Source organism: Pipistrellus kuhlii, unplaced genomic scaffold (genome assembly GCF_014108245.1).
Source record: "Pipistrellus kuhlii isolate mPipKuh1 unplaced genomic scaffold, mPipKuh1.p scaffold_m20_p_4, whole genome shotgun sequence".
NCBI lineage: Eukaryota > Metazoa > Chordata > Mammalia > Chiroptera > Vespertilionidae > Pipistrellus > Pipistrellus kuhlii.
The window spans coordinates 40,728,402-40,747,399 of record NW_023425540.1 but is presented as its reverse complement, the minus strand read 5'-3'; the positions used below and the strand labels follow the sequence as shown (position 1 = coordinate 40,747,399).

The window sequence follows — 18,998 nt, the reverse complement described above, 5'->3', positions numbered from 1 at the left end:
GGAACATTTTTACAGGGAAAACAGTCACCATTTAGGTGTTCAGAATGTTTATTTTGACCTTGGCTAAGTCCAGTGACCCCAAACCCTCCCCATCCAACCACCCCAAATAGAAAGGATAGTCAAGTCCGTTACAAAAAAAAAAAAAAATCTTCTACCAATAGGGGCCTAATAATTGGGATGACTGGCTAGTGGACTGAGCAAATTTAAATAAAACAGACTGTGTGCTCATATTAGACTGCAAATCCTCCAGGCAAGCTCATTCTAAACAGCACTTTTGGCTGTGTAAACACAGTGTTGTACAAAGGATCATACTTACGCCTGAATGCAGAACATTGAGTAAAATTCCCCATGGCGCTGGGGAGTTCCATCAGCTCTTGACCGAACGGGCATTGGTTGGCAAATGAATACTGTCAAGGCCTTCAGTTTGTTTTTCTTGGCTGTGGCTTTACTAGTGGAATTATTAGTAGCTCTGCTTCCCTGTGCTTAAGGAGAAAGACCTTTCCTTTAGGGTTATTGTCTCCCCAGTCTCTATTAATAATTCCCATCTAATGAGCTTTCCTCAAATACCCATCATCCAAAATTTAAAGGAAAAAAAAATGCTGAAAGCTGCAGTTGGCAAATACTATTCCAGGAAATTATCCAAAATTGTGGGTGCCCACAAAGGAGGTCAACAACCATTTGCTTTTCATGTGCATTTAATTATTGGAGAGAATTTGATTTGCCAATGATGCTAGTATTTTGAAGCAACTCGATTTTATAATTGGGAATAAGGAGTTCTTAAAGCGGGGACAGTGCCAGTGAGCTCATGCCAGATCCATTGTGGGCACCAAAAGTTCAACTTGTGCAGAGAACCAAATAAAGAATGGCAGGAACCGTGCTGCCGCACAGAGATAAACACAGGTTGTGTTTCAGAACGGACAGCCCAGGAGGATGGTGTGATTCAGTGGTGATGGGGATGACTTCTTGGACCAAATATTTCTCCCGTCGCCTAAACTTTTCACTCTGGAAGATGAACCTTTGAATCAGAAACATTATTAGAGAAGCAAGAGGTCATTAACAAGCTAAAAAGAGAAAGAAAAAAGAAAGGAAGTGTTGGTTTCAAGGAAAGAGAATCAAAAAGGAGCTAACACTTGGGTCAGGACAGCGGGTCTGAGGTGGGAGAGCCTAGAAAGTGAGGTCCGTCAGTGGCTAGAATATCCCAGACACCAAAGTGTTCTACAAGAGAAAGAAAAAGATTGAAAACAAAGGAAGGACGGAAGAGATAATAGAGCAAATTTACTTGGTCTCATCTGGCTTATTTTGTGACCTAGAATTTTTATCTATCCAATATTTGCACCTGAAGGAAACCAAGGAGGTAAAAGGAGCCTTGAAATGTTTCAGTTGAAGAGCAGTAATTACAAATGTTACATATAAATGCATTTGTGGCTAAATATTCTAACACACACACAAAAAAATTAGTCAATCTCCCGGTGTTCTCCTTTTTTTCCATTATGTGAATTAAAGAATAAGATGTTCCAAACATTAACACTGACAGAAATAACTTACAAAATAATGATGAGGACATTCTTCCAGGCTACGTGCTGGAGATTCAATTGATAATATACAATGTGGGCATTGCTCTGACCAAAGTAGTTAGTACTTAATTGGGGAAGTTAAATGTCTAATCACATTAGGATGACACTGATGCCATCCAATGGGATTTAAAGAGGCCATTCCTGGTCATTCCATAATGGTGAGAGATATTTGGGGATATGGGTTGCATTTTATATACTTGCCTTTAAAATGTTGTTGAATAAATGCTTTAAATAAAATGTCAGTAAGTAGCTATTCTGCCTGTGCATGTGGCTAAATAGAAATTTGGCTATACTGGCTATTTTTCAAGGACCTTCATAAACTATTACTAAAAACGCAACTTGTGTTCAAGTGGTTTCTAACTGAGGGCCATGCTTTTCTCCTCAATGAGAGAAACAGCAAGCAGATGCATTCTTGGTCCATTTACCACATTCAGGCAGAATATTTGCTAATTGTGCAGTTTTTAAAAATTGATTATGACTAGATCAGATCACTAAAGTTAATGGTTCAATGAAATTGTCTTTTCCTCTTTTCCTGGTTTTCTTTTTTAAACAACCAGTTGCCCTTTTTTATACGTTATGTTTTATATTATTTTAAGTACATTTCCTCTTTTGTTTATATGCCAAAATAGCCTGCTAGTGTGGCTCAGTGGTTGAGTGTCAACCTATGAACCAGGAGGTCATGGTTTGATTCCCAGTTAAGCATATGCCCAGTTGTGGGCTTGACCCTTAGCATGGGGCAAGCAGGAGGCAGCTAATCAATGATTCTCTCTTCCTCTCTGTCACCTTATCTACTTTAATTTTAAAATAGCCAATTTAATCCTCTTTTTAGTTTTGTTTTTTGTGGGTTTTTTTTTTTTTTGTTGTTGTTTTTATCAATGGCATTTTTACAGAATGAAAGTCTTCCCTTGAAATTCAGGTATGAGGAAAAAAAATACAACACACCCTTCCAGATGTGGAGAAAATAAACTTACCCTGTCCTTGAACTTCTCATAATTTAAATGACCTTTTTTGTGTGTGTGTGTCACTTTACATCCCACCTGCTTTACTATCTTCTCGGACCCTTTGGCCCAGCAGTAGGCTCAGGAAGCTTTCCTAAGTTCAGTTGCTGAACTGTGTCTCCAATGGCAGACGTGAGGTGAGAGATAGGATGTATGCGTGTGTTTCATTGGATTTGATGCATTGCATTTTCAGTCAGCATTAGCAGAATGGAGAGGTGACATAGATGCCTGTGAATGTACTCATTGCTATAAATTACTTTCTAAAATCTAACTACATTGAGCCTTTTTACTTCGTTGCTGCTATTACTATGAGCAATTCAGATAAAGTGTGTGAATTTCACTACAGTATATTTTTCTCTGGCACAAGCCAAAAGAGATTTCCATAAACTTGGCAGGAAAGGACAAGCAGAGTTCAGAAAGTCTCACTAAGGTGATTGATTATATGTGACTCTGGTCTTGTTGTCCTTTCCACTGTTTTACTACTAATAACAACCACTAGTAGCTGTCACACCTTTTCCTAACATGGCGGGCAAATAATCCTGCAAGGGGTGGATCAAAGGGCATGATCCTTAAGCAAATTTTAAATTAGGAAGTAGGAGGAAATGAGATGGGCAATATGGCCTGAAGTCTTGTTCTTTCCTTTCTCTCCTATTTGATTATATTGGTTTTGAGTGTGCCATTGGTGGTAGCACCATTTCAAACCCTCTCCAGAGTACCAGAAGAAGCAAAATAGGAAATTCTGATGAATATCAATCCCACTCTCACTAAGCTTTCAATGGCTAGCACTGTGCTTGTTATCCATCAGCGTGAACGAACTCTATCAATAAAGTGGGCTGGGCATTAGTGGTGGAGGTAGAGGAGTTGGACAGTTACCAAGGAGAGTCTATGTAAATGCCTTAAAAGCTCTTATCCTGTATGTTCCCCTACAAATGAACTTCAAGAATGTATATGGAGCCGAAACTGGTTTGGCTCAGTGGGTAGAGCATCGGCCTGCGGACTCAAGGGTCAGTCCCAGGTTCGATTCCAGTCAAGGGCATGTGCCTTGGGTGCGGGCACATCCCCAATGGGGGTGTGTGCAGGAGGTAACTGATTAATGTTTCTCTTTCATCGATGTTTCTGACTCTGTATCCCTCTCCCTCTCTGTAAAATATCAATAAAATATATATTATAAAAAAAGAAAGAAAAAGAAAAAGAACATACATGGAAATACTTGTAGAAAGGTGTAGGAATTGTCTGCTTTTGGCCAACAGAGGTCCTTTTATGTCAGAGTAAATTATTCTTTTTCAAATGAGCAGCAAACCTGCAAGATTTGCCCATGACAAGTTGAGGCCGAGACAGGCCAGAAAGGGTCACAACGATCAACACAAAATGAAGTTAACTCTCGTTCACCCTCCCATCAGCTGTGTTTTAGAACACAGAAATGCCAATCTCTCTTGTCATTCACTGAGCACTCACTGGAAACTCACTAGATGCCAGGACTGTAACAACTAATCAATATGGTTTTTGTCCTCAGACAGTTTCAACTTTTGTAACACTTTCAGGTGCTTCATCATTCATTTGAAAATTATGTGCTTTTTTTTTTTTTTCTACATTTGTATAAATGGTGATGATTTGTTTATTAGATAAGTTTTGCATTCATCTTTCTTTGTAAGCAGCATATACATGATATGATTAGGACAATCCTCTTTGTCATGCGCTTCTCTAACACAGATGTAATTTTAGGTGTTATTATGAGATATGTAAAGATAAGGTGGGTAACTCGTGGTGGACGTGGCACTTTGTCTAGATTGACTGCCAGCGCCAGCCTGGTCTCTAGCCAGTCCCTCTGATTACCCCCCTCTCCAATCCCACTGAGCTACATAAATACATGCAGTCACACAAGTAGCCCAAGCCCTCTCCATGCTCATTTCCCCTGCAGGTGCTGCTCTGGTAGACAGCAGTATCTGACGCCTCCTCTCTCTTTAGCTCTCATCTTGCAGATCCAGCTTTGCAATCATCTTGTTTGCAAAACCATTCCTGCCCCCTCTCAGTCTGGGTGAGGTGCCTGCCAAGGCTACTGCTCTGCACAACCCCAGGGGGCGCCATTCCCTTTGCCTAGTGGAGAGATCCTTCTCTTTCTACAGAAGCATCCTGAGTCTGCCTCTGTGTGCTTGGCATCCTGCTCTGTTCTACTGCCTCGTGGCCTCTCTAAAGGGGAGACTATGTTGGGATCTGAGCCTTTTTCCTGGCATAAAGTGGTGCCAGAGTTAATTACTTGGATTGTGGCTTCCTTTGGCACAGCACATAATTGAGGAGCCCCTGAGATATGTAAAGCTAGGTTTTCTCTCCCTGAATCTGTTAAGATTGTTCGCTTAGCCTCTCCGGCTGTCATTTTTCTCTCTTGTGATATCTGACTTTCAGGCCATTTCTCGCATTGCTGGTGGTTGTGCTGCTGACTGACCTTTTTGGGGTCCATTAGCACTAAGGGACTCTGCTTCTCCTCTTCCCAGATGCTGCATTTTCTTCCTTCACTCCTCCCCCTCGTCCTCCTTGTCTGTCTTCTTTTTCTCCTCTCTTTCCTTCCTCACCCGCTTTCCCTCAGTTCCCTGTTCCACTCCTGCTTCTCCTCCTCCTCTTTCATGTTCTCTTCTGCTGCTTCTCATTGGTTGGAGCTTTCACCTTTTAAGCAATTCCTTACGAAAGCATTCATTTTTAGAAGCGAGTATCTGAACCAGCCATTGACATTGTTTCTGTGATATTTATGTCTTTCATAGTTCTCTCAGTATTTGCTGTATTGCGTGCATTAAAAATTATTTTGTGGTATGAATAAAAATTATTCAGCTATTATCTGAATCTGATGGTGAAGGTGTGTGTAGTGTATGTGAGGTTTTTCTACAACCTTTGAATGGCAGTTCCTTTTTTAAAAAGTTGTACAATGCTACCATTTCCCTTGCTTTCTAGGTCCTATATTCTTGGGATGCCATTTCAAAACCTATATAGAAATCCATCTATGCTAAGGTTTACAGGTGGAAGAGTTTATTCAACTATAATTAGTACACAAATAACCTTCAACTGTCATTTGCCTAGCATTGATGAGAATTGGGATCTTTAATATAATTGTTCATGGAATGACTGTTTCTTTTAATGGAAATCATGGGAGAGAGAAACTTTGATTTTATGGTTGCTTCTTCTCTCTTAACATTTACAGGGCCTACCCAGGAGCTCTGTCACTCTCACAAGCATGGACTTGAGGCTCTCCATAATACTTTACAAAACCATGGTCAAGTTTAAAATAAAAAAGACCTTGAGGAACTTTGTATTGGTAATGCTAATGCTGGGAATTTGGAGCCAGGTTGACAGAGAGACTCTGTGGGAAGGGTGGGATGGTAATCTTATGGTATTTAGGACATTGAAAAACCTTTGAGATTTAGGGACACCTATACTGTCCCTACTTTTCCTTGTGAAAATACAACCCATATTTTTGTGTATAATACTAATAAATGATTATTTAGTTCTGAGTCAGTTCTAACTGTCTGGCTGAACTTCAGTGCCTGTAAAGAAGGTGGGCCCAGTGACCTTAGTTTGCAGAAAGAATAAATTCATCCGCTAAAGAAGATGTAAATTAGATTATTAAGTTTTAAAAACTTAAAAAAAAAAAACACTCTCAAAGATTACTGTAACATAAAAGCCTATTAAAATAAATTCTGGGTTTGTGTCTTGCATCACAAAACCAATTTGGAACCTCCACTTAATGAGCTTAACTGTCAATGTTTGCCAAGTTAATTGGAGGATATTGTGGTCTCCCTTTTTGTGCTGTGTAGACCCTGGGGCTGAAACGGGTTTTGTTCCTCATAAGCCAATGAACTGAGTTCTGATGAGATCATGTTTTGACGTAGGATGTGGACCAATGGTAAACCTGCTTCAGCGTCTTGGAAAATATCTTAAAAGTGACAGCCAAGAGGGTAGGAACTGCATCAAGCTGAGAGGAGAGGTTTTTGCTGCTATAGATCACTAATGGATTTATTTTTGTTTTTGTCATGACTTAATACAATCAGATACTTCAGTAAATCACCCATCATAAAATTCTTCCTTGTATTTAGAAAAAAATCAGATTGACAAATATTTAAAATCTTTCTACACCTTCGAGTATGATCACCGTTTAAAGTATATGTGAGTTGCCTGATTCTTGTTTGTCGTCTAGTTTAGAATTGCATGTGGGGTGCAGTGGTGAGCTTAGAGATGGATTTGTATATGTAGAAAACTTTGTATTGTCACATTTGCATTTCCACCAAAGTGTCTTGTAAGATGATTTGTAGTTGCATTTTTAGATCCAGTATGAATATAATGTTTAACTGCCAGCTGTTGAAATTTTGAACTTTATTAGAAATGCTAAAATTTTAAATGAAATGGAATCTTAAAATATTGATTTTGTACCTTAATTATAATAGAAATATATCTGATTTAATTGAAGTTGATGTTATGAACAGTTTTCTAGCTATATAACCATTATTTCTAAATATTATATTTTATTTTAAAAACTTTTGTATCCAATTATAAAGCCTAAAATTAAAGTTTGTAGTCACTTAGTAGTGTTGTGTGTATGAACTAGATGTTACACTCATTTTTATGTAACCTATATTAAAAGCAGTCCTAAAAATTGCCAATTTATTTGTATTTGAACTTTAAAACCAAGAGAGGAGAGTTATTGTCCATGGTTTAAATGATATAAAAGAATAATGAAAAATGAAACTTGTTTAATTTTATTTGCTTTTATCTGCTTTGGGGATTTTTTTATTTGTTAGTTAGAAAACTATGAGATAGCAATTTAAGCTCTTATTTTATTATGTATACATATATTCATATATATATGCATTCTTTTATAATGTTTCAGAAAAAAACTGTTTACAAAAGGGGTCTTTCATTCTTTTTAAAGTGACCATGTTTAAGTTCTATTTGAATTGCAATTCACTAGGAAATATTTCTACCTTGGTAGAGTTCTTAGTTTAGTGACAAATTCCTTGTCAGTGTTCAGAAATCATTTACTATTACTGATAATGACAATGAGTTATTTGATTTCATACATTAAGAAAAGTATTTGCAAAGTGTAATTTTGTATTTTTCAACATAATGCTTTGGGATTGATGCTACCGAGATTTTTGATTATGGAATCAAGAAAGAAAGAATCTCTAGGATGATGTCCTTCCTATAGAAGCATGCCTAGAAAACATACTCTTCAAGTGTTTTTGCTAGAGTTTGTGGAGATTACGTTAAGCCAGAAACAAACAAAAAAATTTTTGAATTTTTCTTTTTAGTAAAATTACATCTAGCACGTGGGCTTATTGCTTCCATAATTTAATCATTATTATAAAGTTGATACACCATGGCAGCATTTTTCACATTAAACTAAAAGACATTCTGAGTTAGTCTGAGAAATGACAGCATAACTAATTTATATTCTAATTGATTTAATCATCTTTTAAGACTAGTTCATGAGGTACTTTGATTTTTTATAATGTTTGATATGTAATGACAGAAAATGAATGCTTTCTCCTGCATTCCATGAAGGATGCATTTTAAAGACTAGAGCAATGTAACTATTATATTAGTTATAGTCTAATTTTTAATGTTCTATAATAAAATTATGACTTTAAATCATTGGAAGTAGGATAAGTTCCTCAAAGATAAATAGAAAAAAAGATGTTTATTTTCTTTTACTATTACCATTATTATCAAAATGGATTGCTTAACATATATCTCTTGACTTACTCCACTAACAACTATCTGTTTAAGAACCAGATTATTAATTTTAAGAGTCAGGTTTCCTCCTGACCCTGGAAACTTAGAAATCTCATATAGCTGGAAAACATTTGAGTAGATGGTGAGAACACCTATAGATAGTACACAAACAGAACTCACAGAAATCTACCGAAACTATTGCACCAACTTCTACTGCACTCTAGGGCTTGGAGACCAGGTCTCCTTGTCCAGCTGTTATAGTATATTTTTTCTCTAACAGATTGCAAATTAATTATCTGCTAGAGTTATAACTATAATATTGGAATATATTGAGAGCAAATCTATAATTTCTTCAACACGACCTGAAAAGAATCTTAGTGCCTGCCCATATAAATGCATAGGGGTGGGGAGGGGTTAAATAGCTATGTCACAACAAATTGGTGTTTCTGTGTATACACTCCATCTCACCTGTATGATATGGCTACACATGCAAAAGACAAGAAAATTGATTTTTATTATAGGTACAACCTATATTTTACTATATTCTTTCTTTCCTGTCATATGAGTGGATTTTGACAACTACCTGTCCACTACTATTATCCCATTTGAAGAGATTCCTAATTGAAAAAGACATACCGCAAGATGGGAGAGGCATATTTACTCTGCCAACTCTCTTAATAGTAGGAAAATGGGTCAAATAATGAAAAATAAATATGCAATACTATATCCATTCTATCTATAAACTTCATTTCCTACCTCAGTGTGAACTGGGTTGGAGAATACAATTCCAACTGAAGGTATTGTGTGCAAATAAATGTTGAATGAAATGTTTACAACTCTTAAGCATCTCCTTTAAGATAGATTTTCATGTAGTTTGTAACCTACGAATGTTAGAATCCTGCTATTTGTGTTTCATTTGTTTATTTGTTCAGTAGTGCCAGACTATTAGTTACCCAGAAACAAAAATAGAATCCAAGTAAGTCTTGCACTTAGTATGTACTAGTATATGCACTGTTTTCCCCCTGCATCCTAGATTTTCAAACACCACCACTAAGGCCCTTAAATATGCTTTGATTAAGTGAAAGATTGCAGAGTTTGTCCTAACCTGTATCAATATTCTCTAAGAGAGAGCTGGTGATGAATAACTAGACAGGAGCAAAGTGAATGGAAATGCTACTTGAACAAACATTATTGTTATTATCCTTTTAAAAATTCAGGAAAGTTTTGCTGAAGAGTACAGTCCTAAAACTAAGTAGGAACAGAAGGGAGGGCCTGATATCTCCAATAAAAAAAAAAGAACTAATATGTGTAAAGCTTTGGCATTTGTCATCATATATTCCAGTAGGTAGATGAAAAACTTGAACTTGAAACAATTGGGTAGCTTCTCTCACAGTCTACAACTAGAAAGTGGCAGAGCAAGAAATAAAACTGAATTCTGCCTTTCCTCCATTACACCCACTGTATCGCCCCCACCTCCCTGGGACAGCCTCAACTTACATGTTACTATTTCCCATCTAATTATAAATAGTCTCCTGTTCACTCAGTGCCCTGGTTCAGATGATGCATCATGTGATCATGTCAAATATCAAATAATGTAATAAATATAACAATACATATGGAAGAGAGAAGAGAAAAAAATGAAGAGTGAATGAGTCAGATTTATAGGCAATGAATGGAGAAATAGAAATAAAAAAGAAAAACAAGAGAAAAAAATAAAAAGATGGAAAATTTGAAGAGGGGGGTGCAAAGAAAATGGGCTAATTACAAACTGCAGAGGAGGAAGAGAAAAAGAAATGACTCATACATTTTAAAATGCAGTTTATTCTGAGAATCATGAGAATCCTACCGTTTTCCCCAAAATAAGACATTTTTTTCTCCCAAAGTTGCGCTAGTCTTATTTTCGGAGGATGTCTTATTTTCGGGGAAACACGGTAGATTTAACCTCTTAAGTTTTACCTCCGTGGCACAAATTTATGACTTGTTGAGACTTCTGAGACTTTAAAGTAGAAAAGAGCCCATATAAATAGTAGAAATATCTACAATAAAGAAATACTAAAGAAAGTGGTCATTTTGAAATGACCTAAGCAGTTTTTATACGAGTGCTAATTGTAGGCTATATTACAAATCTTTAGAGATTGTAATCTTTCTTAGAGAAGCCATCTTAGGACATTCTTGGTTCTGGGAATTATAATACAGTACTCATTTTCCTGTGGCATTTTTATTTCCTCAAACTCAGAGACAGTGTGCCAAATATTCTCTTTGCTATTCCTTTGCTACTTTTTATTGCCCTTCTTATTTTTGAGTGGCCTTTTCTCTCTCTTTATTTGCCTCTTAATATCTCCACTATAAATTCTTCTCTTTTTTATTCCATCTCTATCCACTTTCCACCACATTGTTCTTAGAGAGCAGCAATGGACCCAGAACTGGAGCAGTGAGGGAACTTCAACATCAAACATGCTGAATTGTCAGAAATCCAGAGAGACTCAGAAAGTGTCTAAGACTGTTTCAGTATTGTGACGGTCATACCAAACTTAGAGAATATAAATCATGGCAAATAACCTTTTTCAATGCCAAATATATTTTTCCAACCATTAGCCATTTTTGGATGGAAATTGTTACAAGTTGAATTGCCTAGTTTTCTGCATTTTTAATTTTATAAACATAGCAATATTATGAAAAGTTTATAAAATAAAAGGAAAGTATCCATCTGTCTAATATTTTAAGAAAACAATTAGCATGTTTTGTGCATTTCTTTCCAGCGTTTTAATGTAACTGTTTAAAAAATAAACTCATGTGCACTGTAGAAAAAATAAGAGAAATGGGGGAATAAAAATGAACATAGGCAAACATTATTTCCAGGGATTTATGGACTTTCCAAAGCTCCATCGCAGATGAAAAGCACCTGGTAAAATTTTTTTCTTTTTCTTTAATTTTTTTTTGTGACACTGGTCAACAAAATTATACAGGTTTCAGGAGCACAATTCTACAACACAGCATCTGTACACTGTATTAGGTGCTCACCACCCCAAGTCAAGTCTCTGTCCTCCACCATTCTTTTTTTTTTAAACCTCACCCGAGGATATTTTTCCATTGATTTTTAGAGAGAATATAAGAGAGAGGGAAAGACAGAGGAGCCTGCAACTGAGGTACTTGCCCTTGACCAGAATTGAACCCAGGACCCTTTGGTCTGCAGGCCCATGCTCTATCCACTGAGCCAAACTGGCTAGGGCTCCACCACCATTCCTAAAGGCTTTGACCAGTGGTTCTCAAATTTGAGCCTGTCAGACTCCTTTGAGGGAGGGTGGGGTTTGTGAAATACTGATCAATAGGCCCCACCCCTACTTTCTGATTCAAGAGATCCTGGGTATGGTCCAATCATCTGCTTTTTCAACAAGCTTCCTGGCATTTCTTCTGCTCCAGGACCCATACTTTGCTTTGACACCTACACTCACTCCAAATAGTGAACTTTTAGAACTCACCTGCCTCTAAGATGAGGTGATCTTTAGGTTACTATTTTTTCTTATGTTTATTCATAAAAATTAGTCAGGTTTGAGGTGGGTCAAGCCAGCTCGAGAACAATAGTTTATTTAGTTTTTATACTTTTTTGAAAATACTTTTCACCCTGGGGAGCATTTATTATTATTATTACTATTTTGTGGGTGACAACATTGAGACCTGATGTAATGGATACAAGACCCAGCGTAGAATTTGTGTTTTCTTCTTCCTGATCTAGGAATTTCTCCAGCTTCTCAGGTGACCAAAGGCTCATGCCCAGGGCAAGGAAGCAATAGACTGACCAGGCCAGGTTAGAAGTTCATCATGACTACTATGGATGGACACCTTATTCAGGGCATAAGTGCTCTTTAGCTGCTTCAGTAGTTTGCTCTTCGATAGACTAATGCAAGATGACAGAGAGAGTGCTACCTTCACTTGAAGTTTATATAGACCTACTCCCTGTTGTATAGTTGAACAAAAATTTTTTTTTTTTCCAATCATGGCTTCTCTCTTGAGCATTGGGTATAGTTCAAGCAGATCTGCATTTTCGCCATTGTGTGAGTAAATCCTGGGGCTTACGTAAAGATCCAGCTGTCCTACATACACTGAGCAATTCAAATGCATCATTAGTCTGAAGCCTTTGGCCATCATTTGGGTCAGTGGCCTGACTTCTGGACTGTACATACCTGTAGAGTTAAAACAGAAAACAGAGCTAACCAACAGCAACAAAGCAATGATGACCCAACATAAGGTTGCCATTAAAGAATAAAGTAAGGATAAAATAATCTATAATTTGAGAAGTCTAAAATTTATAATTCTATGAAATAAAGGTCTTTCTAACAGCAAAACAGCAAGAAAAGTAACTTCGGGGTGGGGGGGAGAACACTTTTTTAAAAATTGAGTTAATTTAACTCAATGGAAAAGTACATTTTGCAGTTTTTGTCATTGTTTTGTCCGTTTTACTGCACCACTGACCAGCTTTTAGGAAAAAACTGGTCATAGACCCTCTTTTGCCTGAAAGTAGATCAGACTTAAAAGATATCAAGGAGGAGAAGGTTCCATTTATTTTAAAATAATTCTGTCAAATAAAATTCTTCAGTTTAAGATTTTGTGGTTTCTTTGCTCCTTCAATTTCTAGAAAACTTTACATTAATTCTCATAATTTTTAAACTAAATTGCAAGCATTAAATTGAAACAGGTTTATGTCATTATACCCTTGATGGAGGAACAAATAACTCTTCTCGATCCTCCATACAATAAGACATGTAATCTTAAAATGGAGTAAAACCTCCCTCAGTTTTGGCTCCTTTAGTCCTTGTAACTGGTCCTCCTATTCATCCTTCCTCTTGGCCCACAGGACAGTGCTGGGTGCCAGGCATGCAGTGAGGAAAGCCATGGGACTTAGACTCAATGGAGTCTTGTGCAAACAGGGTTGTGATCAGTGCTACCCGCCCACAGCTGGTGAAGAGGGATGGGAGGGGGGTGGCATTTGAGCTTGTGTGAGTGAAGCTTTGAAAAACACTTGAGACCTGGCCATGAAAGCTGGTGACATTCCTCAGGGTACATAAGACAAAGGGGGTGCAGAGTGCAGGCTCTGGGGAACACTGCCCAGACTCCAAGCTCCTCACTTTCCATGGTGGGGTCTTTACCACTCTAAAGTTTCCAGAACTGTGAAAGATGTGTGCTAATATATTAATACTTACTTCAGCTGAGTTGTTCTAAGAAATAACAGTTGAATGTGTGAGACTTCAAGGACAGTGCCTCGCATGTAATGAAATATGCAACATTAGCTTTCCGGGCACAGAAAAAAGTATGCATGCTTTTCACTTAAGCTTATTTATCCATTATCAAACACAGAATGTTTAAATAATAGATGCAAAGCCTCATATTTGGCCACCCATTGTTTGTATAATCTCTTTTAAAAGTAAACGCGTAACCTTATTTTTTGTTCTGTGTGAGATCTTAGCACATACCACATAAGCAATGTAGAATAAAATAACTTGAAAACATATATACTAGAGGCCCCGTGCATGAAATTCATGCACAGGAGTTGAGGGGGTGTCCCTCATCCCAGCCTGCACACTCCTAAACCTGGGACCCCTCAAGGGATGTCCAACTGTCCATTTAAGCCTGATCCTGATAAAATCACAATCCAGGACTGCTGGCCTGCCTGCCTTCCTAATTGCCCCTAAGTGCTTCTGCCTGCCAGCCTGATCACCCTCTAATCACTTGCCTGCCAGCATGATTAATGCCTAACTGCTCTTCTGCCAGCCTGATTGCCACTAACTTCCCTCCCCTGCAAGCCTGGTCACCCCTAACTGCCCTCCCCTGTAGTCTTGATCACCCCCAACTGCCTTCCCTTGCAGCCCTGGTCCCTCTCAACTGCCCTCCCCTGCTGAGCATCTTGTGTCTACATGGGGGCATCCATCTTTGACCACATGGGGCAGCCATCTTTTGTGTTGCAGTGACAGTCAATTTGCATATTACTCTTTTATCCTATATATATTTCAAAATGTCTAGTCCTTTAAATTGCCCCTTTTAAATTCTCTTTGGCAAATTTTAAAAAATGTTTTTTATTGATTTTTAGAGAGAGAGGGAAGGAGAGAGAGAAAAAGAGAGATAGAGAGAGACAGAGAGAGAGAGAGAGAAATCATTGTAAGAGCAAAACTTCAATCTAGCCTCAACCCTGGCATGTGCCCTGACCTGGAGTCAGACTGGCAGCCTTTATGGTGCACAGGATGATGTCCAACCAGCCAGGGCTGTTCTTAAAGTTCAATTTTCTAGTTTCCTATCTTTTTCGTGAGACGGTTGTTATGCTGACATGATGGCATGTATTGATGGCAGTGGGGTACTTGGTAGTGTTCACTGATCTATGCCTCATTCTAATCACAGATCACTGAAGAAGTTCGATATCCTCAGCTTTTTAAAATTGAGGATGGTGTGTGTGTGTGTGTGTGAATGCACATGTGTGTGCACACAATGAGCCACCAAGGAAGTGCTCATGGCACCAACGTGGTGACATAAGCAAGGCAGGGCACAATCATGCTAAGCAAATGCCATCTGACTTCTTACATGTAAGTTAAAAAAAAAAGCTTGTATTCACTAAAACACAAGTCAATATTTTAAAATCATAGTAGGTTCAAGTTAAAGAGCATACTTTATAAAGGCAATAAAGCAAATAACAAGTTAAATTTATTTTATTTGGAAAATAAGTGCAACACAATGTGGGTATTGCTTTTGCTTGAAAGCAAATATAAATGCTGCTTACTAAATGTATGACCTTCAGCAAAAAAAGTGTGTCAGGGAAAATGGAACTATCTGTCTCATGGTATTATTACAAGGGTTGCATGAGCCATTGTATGCACAATGCTTAGCATAGATTGCATTTGGCAAATAGTAGTTAAAAGTAGGTACTATTATTATTTACTAGTGGCCCGGTGAATGAAATTTGTGCATGGAAGGAGGGTTCCCTCAGCCCAGCCTGCACTCCCTTCAATAGGACAACCCTCTTGCAATCTGGGACCACTGACTCCTAACTGCTCACCTGCCTGTCTGCCTGATTGCCCCTAACCTCTCTGCCTGCCTGCCTGCCTGCCTCATCACCCCTAACTGCTCTCTCCTGCCAGCCTGATCTCACCTCCAACTGCTCTCCTCTGCCTGCCCATTGATTCTGATTGGTTGGTCAGTGTCAAAAGCTCCGCCTCCTAGGCAGCCAGTGGCTCCCCACACTTCACCCAGATTTGGTTCTGATTGGTCAGTCTCTATGCCAGTCAGCATTTCTAGGCCTATCAATGGGACCTGTTCAGAAAGGCAGGGCTGATCAGCAGCATGGTGGAGGCCTGGAAAGAAATTGGGGCACTGCTGGAAGAGAGAGAGAGGCAAGTGCTGATCAACAGCTGCCACACAGACTACGGATCAGACTCTGCTTCTCTCTTCAGGCCTCTCTCTGGGCCTGATTCACAGTCCCCTCAGCAGTCAATGCTGGCTCACCGCACCTGCAGCCATAGCTGTCAGTGCTGGGTCACTATGGCAACTCAGCACTGACTGCTGGACTGATTTCTGGTTGGTCCAGCCTCCAGTCATGAGAGATCCAAAGTTTTTATATATTAGGATTCTCCTATGCTTGCATATTTCATTAGACCCTTGGACAGTTAATACCTTAACTCAATGAAATGAGCACTTAGTGGCATACTTTTTAATCCTTTGGCATGGAATTAAAGGAGTTATATAAATTTGTGCTGGCTTGCTCATTATTTTATGTTTGTGTATATAATGTCCCAATTCTATTCCAATTCCAAAAGAGTCACCTTTATTATATTTGTTCACCCAAACCATGTTTTGGCCTGAAAACAGATAATATTTATTAATCATATTCCATGGACAAAAGTCAGTAGCATCAAAAATAATCATTTCCCCCTCTCTCCCCCCCCCCCCCCCAAAAAAAAATAAAAATCCTCAGAGGCACAAGCCAGTAGTGAACTTCTGACAACATGAGTAACTCAGGTAGAATTTTAAAGGTGACACTTTGTTTCCTGGAAAAGTAAGTTTCTCAGGTAGCTTGCCCATAATCTTCTTCCTGTACCACAATGAGGAAAAAGAAAAAGGAAAAAGCAAACATGAAAAGACTGAAGTCCTAAGCATCACAACAATGCCAGTTTTTAGAGGGGAGACAGCAGAGAGGTCGTGGTCCCAAGAGAGACTCAGGAACTTTGCGGAGCAGAGGCTGGCCTCAAGGGCCTCAAGGAACAGGCTCAGGGCTCTTTAATATTTCCAGGGAGTCAGACTTTCCTGGAAAAAAAAAACAACACACAAATTAGTGGCAGAAGCCAGTACTGTGCAATTTCAGTTTTAAAAATAGCCAGGCATTGTGAAGGCTGCTGTGTGCACGAGAGAAAAAGAAAGCCCTTGTTAATAGTTGCCTCTGCTGCCACACTAAAACAGCAGCTGCACTGACTTTTTTGCCCTGCAGAAACTGCAAAGGTCATAAGGTTCGTATCACTTGGAATGACTTTTTGGTCCTCCCCATGACAAAGTTTGGGGAGGGGGTGGAGAGTATTGTGTCCTCCTGTATCCATCAGTCTTCCAATAGAGGACAGCCAGGTGACAGCTCTGCCTCTCACTCAGGACCAGAGCTGCTCCCTGCTGTCTGTTTCAGCTCTTCATTTGCCTAATTGCCTGGCAGGGACCTTCCTGCAGCTGTGGCTCTGCTGACTGCAGAGACCCTACCTGGCACTTGAAGATGGTGCGTCAGCGTTTTAGGGAGAAATGAATGAAAAATCAATCAGGATGACTGCAGTGGTAGCAAGCACAACTATAACCTAGTTTGTCCACAATTTTCATCTCGTCACCCTAGACCCAAGCTGTATTTAAGATGGTAACTGAATCTGTAACAAAAGTGCTGCTTCTGCTTAATCAGGCTTTTTTTCTTCTTTTCTTTTTTGTCCTCTTTTCCATTTAGAACAAGCAAATCTAACCTGCTTAGGAAGCCACATGGAAAATGAATGATGTCTAGTTTCATGTAAATATTCTTTATTTGCCCTGGTTTAGCATTTGGTGATAAATATCCAGATATGCATAAAATTGTTTTATTAACGTATACTTCCAATTCAGAGATTTAAACAGCTTTTTTTAAGTCAGTTCTATCCTTACCACATATCTCTATAACTTGCTATAGCACACTGTCTTAAATTTTACAATTCTGCAAAGATAGAGTTAAACACTATTTGGACTCTGGCTACACGAGGGAAACTGAAATTGTTCAAAGCTGCAGTCCTCAGCTCCCAAAGACGGCTTACAGAAACTTTCTGAACAGATCGGGTTAAACGTTTTTACAGACCCATTCTGTGATGATAAGGTGGCAATAAGTTGTGCAGTGCAACACTCCAAAGGCTCCAAGTCTCACAAGCATTTGTGTGTGATGCTCTCACAGTGAAGAAGAGTCTTGGGGCTGCGAAGATGAAGAGCCTACTTCTCCTGGTGCTGATTTCCATCTGCTGGGCTGATCATCCTTCAGACAACCACACTCTAGATCATGGCAGAGTTATTCACATCCAAGGTAAGAAATCGCAGGTTCTCTTCACGAACATCAAACGAATTTCAAGTTACTTAGAATTGAGATGCTGGGTTTGTGTTTCTTCGTTAGTTCTGCTGCACTGACTTTTTCTTTTCCTTTCTGCTAATGGGTGAACATGCTCCCTGGCTTTTGAATGCGAGAGCATTACAGTGGAGTTAAGAATTGGGGACAATTAAATTGGGATGGCTTATGAATGTCCAGCTACAGGGAATTGATGTAATTGTTCCAGGCTTTTTAGTACAGTTGCTATCTTTCTTGTAAGTAGTACAGAGGACATAAAGTTTATTTCAGTGCAAGGCAAAAGGGATGGGGAGGGGGGAGGGGAGAGAAATAGGAAGTAAAACTTACGATGTAAGGTCATACTGCTAGAGTCAGCATTAAGAAAAAACGATGTGAAAATGAAAGTCAGACAAGCTAAACTTCAGGAGAAAGTAACTCACCCCATATAATCTCCTTTGGTGAATATTTAGCTCCGATTGACCAGTATATTGCCTCTGCATGTTTCTGTTCAGCTCAGCTGAATCCTCAGCCTTAGAGCTGTAGCAAGCTTTGGGGCTGCAGTACAATGCAGCTATTTCCTCAGTCCCAGCTTCAGATGAGGGACATCCTGCACTCAGAAAGCTAAGAGACTTATGCAATAAGGAAAAGATAGTTCAAAAGGAGCGGCTGCTTCTCTCTTTGCCCTTGTATGCTGAATAATTGAAAGAAGAATGACAGGATTTAACAGTTTAAACATATGATGACATTAATTTTAGATGAACTCAGTTTGGGGACCAGAAGCTTTATAAGTTTGCTTAGAGACATAAAACATCAAGTTATATCTTCAAGGTCAAAAGTGTAGTCTCAGAAAATTGCATCCATTGCTGCAAAGTATGAGTTGTGAAGGTCAAATGATAGTGTAAGTCTGGCTAGAAGTATTTTCCTGTGCATATTATGACTATACAAATAGAGTTCTGAATTTGACAATAGCTTGCTGTTTCAGACATATCTCTTTTAGTTCTTTTTGCTTCTAACAGCTTTATGTTTTTCACTGGGCTGTGAAAAGGCATTATATAATCATAAATCTTACTATGCAAGCTGCTGACTCAGCTGATTTCTAATGTATACGTAGAGGAATCCCAGATGCTATATTTATACAGAGAG

The 18,998-nt window shown here is 38.7% G+C and overlaps 1 protein-coding gene across 1 annotated transcript in view; it reads left to right on the top strand.

The window, feature by feature from the left end:
* The window catches only part of HAPLN1 (hyaluronan and proteoglycan link protein 1), a 66,198-nt gene that overhangs the window by 22,372 nt on the left and 24,828 nt on the right, over positions 1–18,998 (top strand). Inside the window, exon 2 of the mRNA XM_036410705.2 lies at positions 17,712–17,837. Within this exon, the coding sequence (XP_036266598.1) occupies positions 17,738–17,837 (100 nt within the window). The 5' untranslated portion in view covers positions 17,712–17,737. The remainder of the gene's footprint in view (positions 1–17,711; positions 17,838–18,998) is intronic.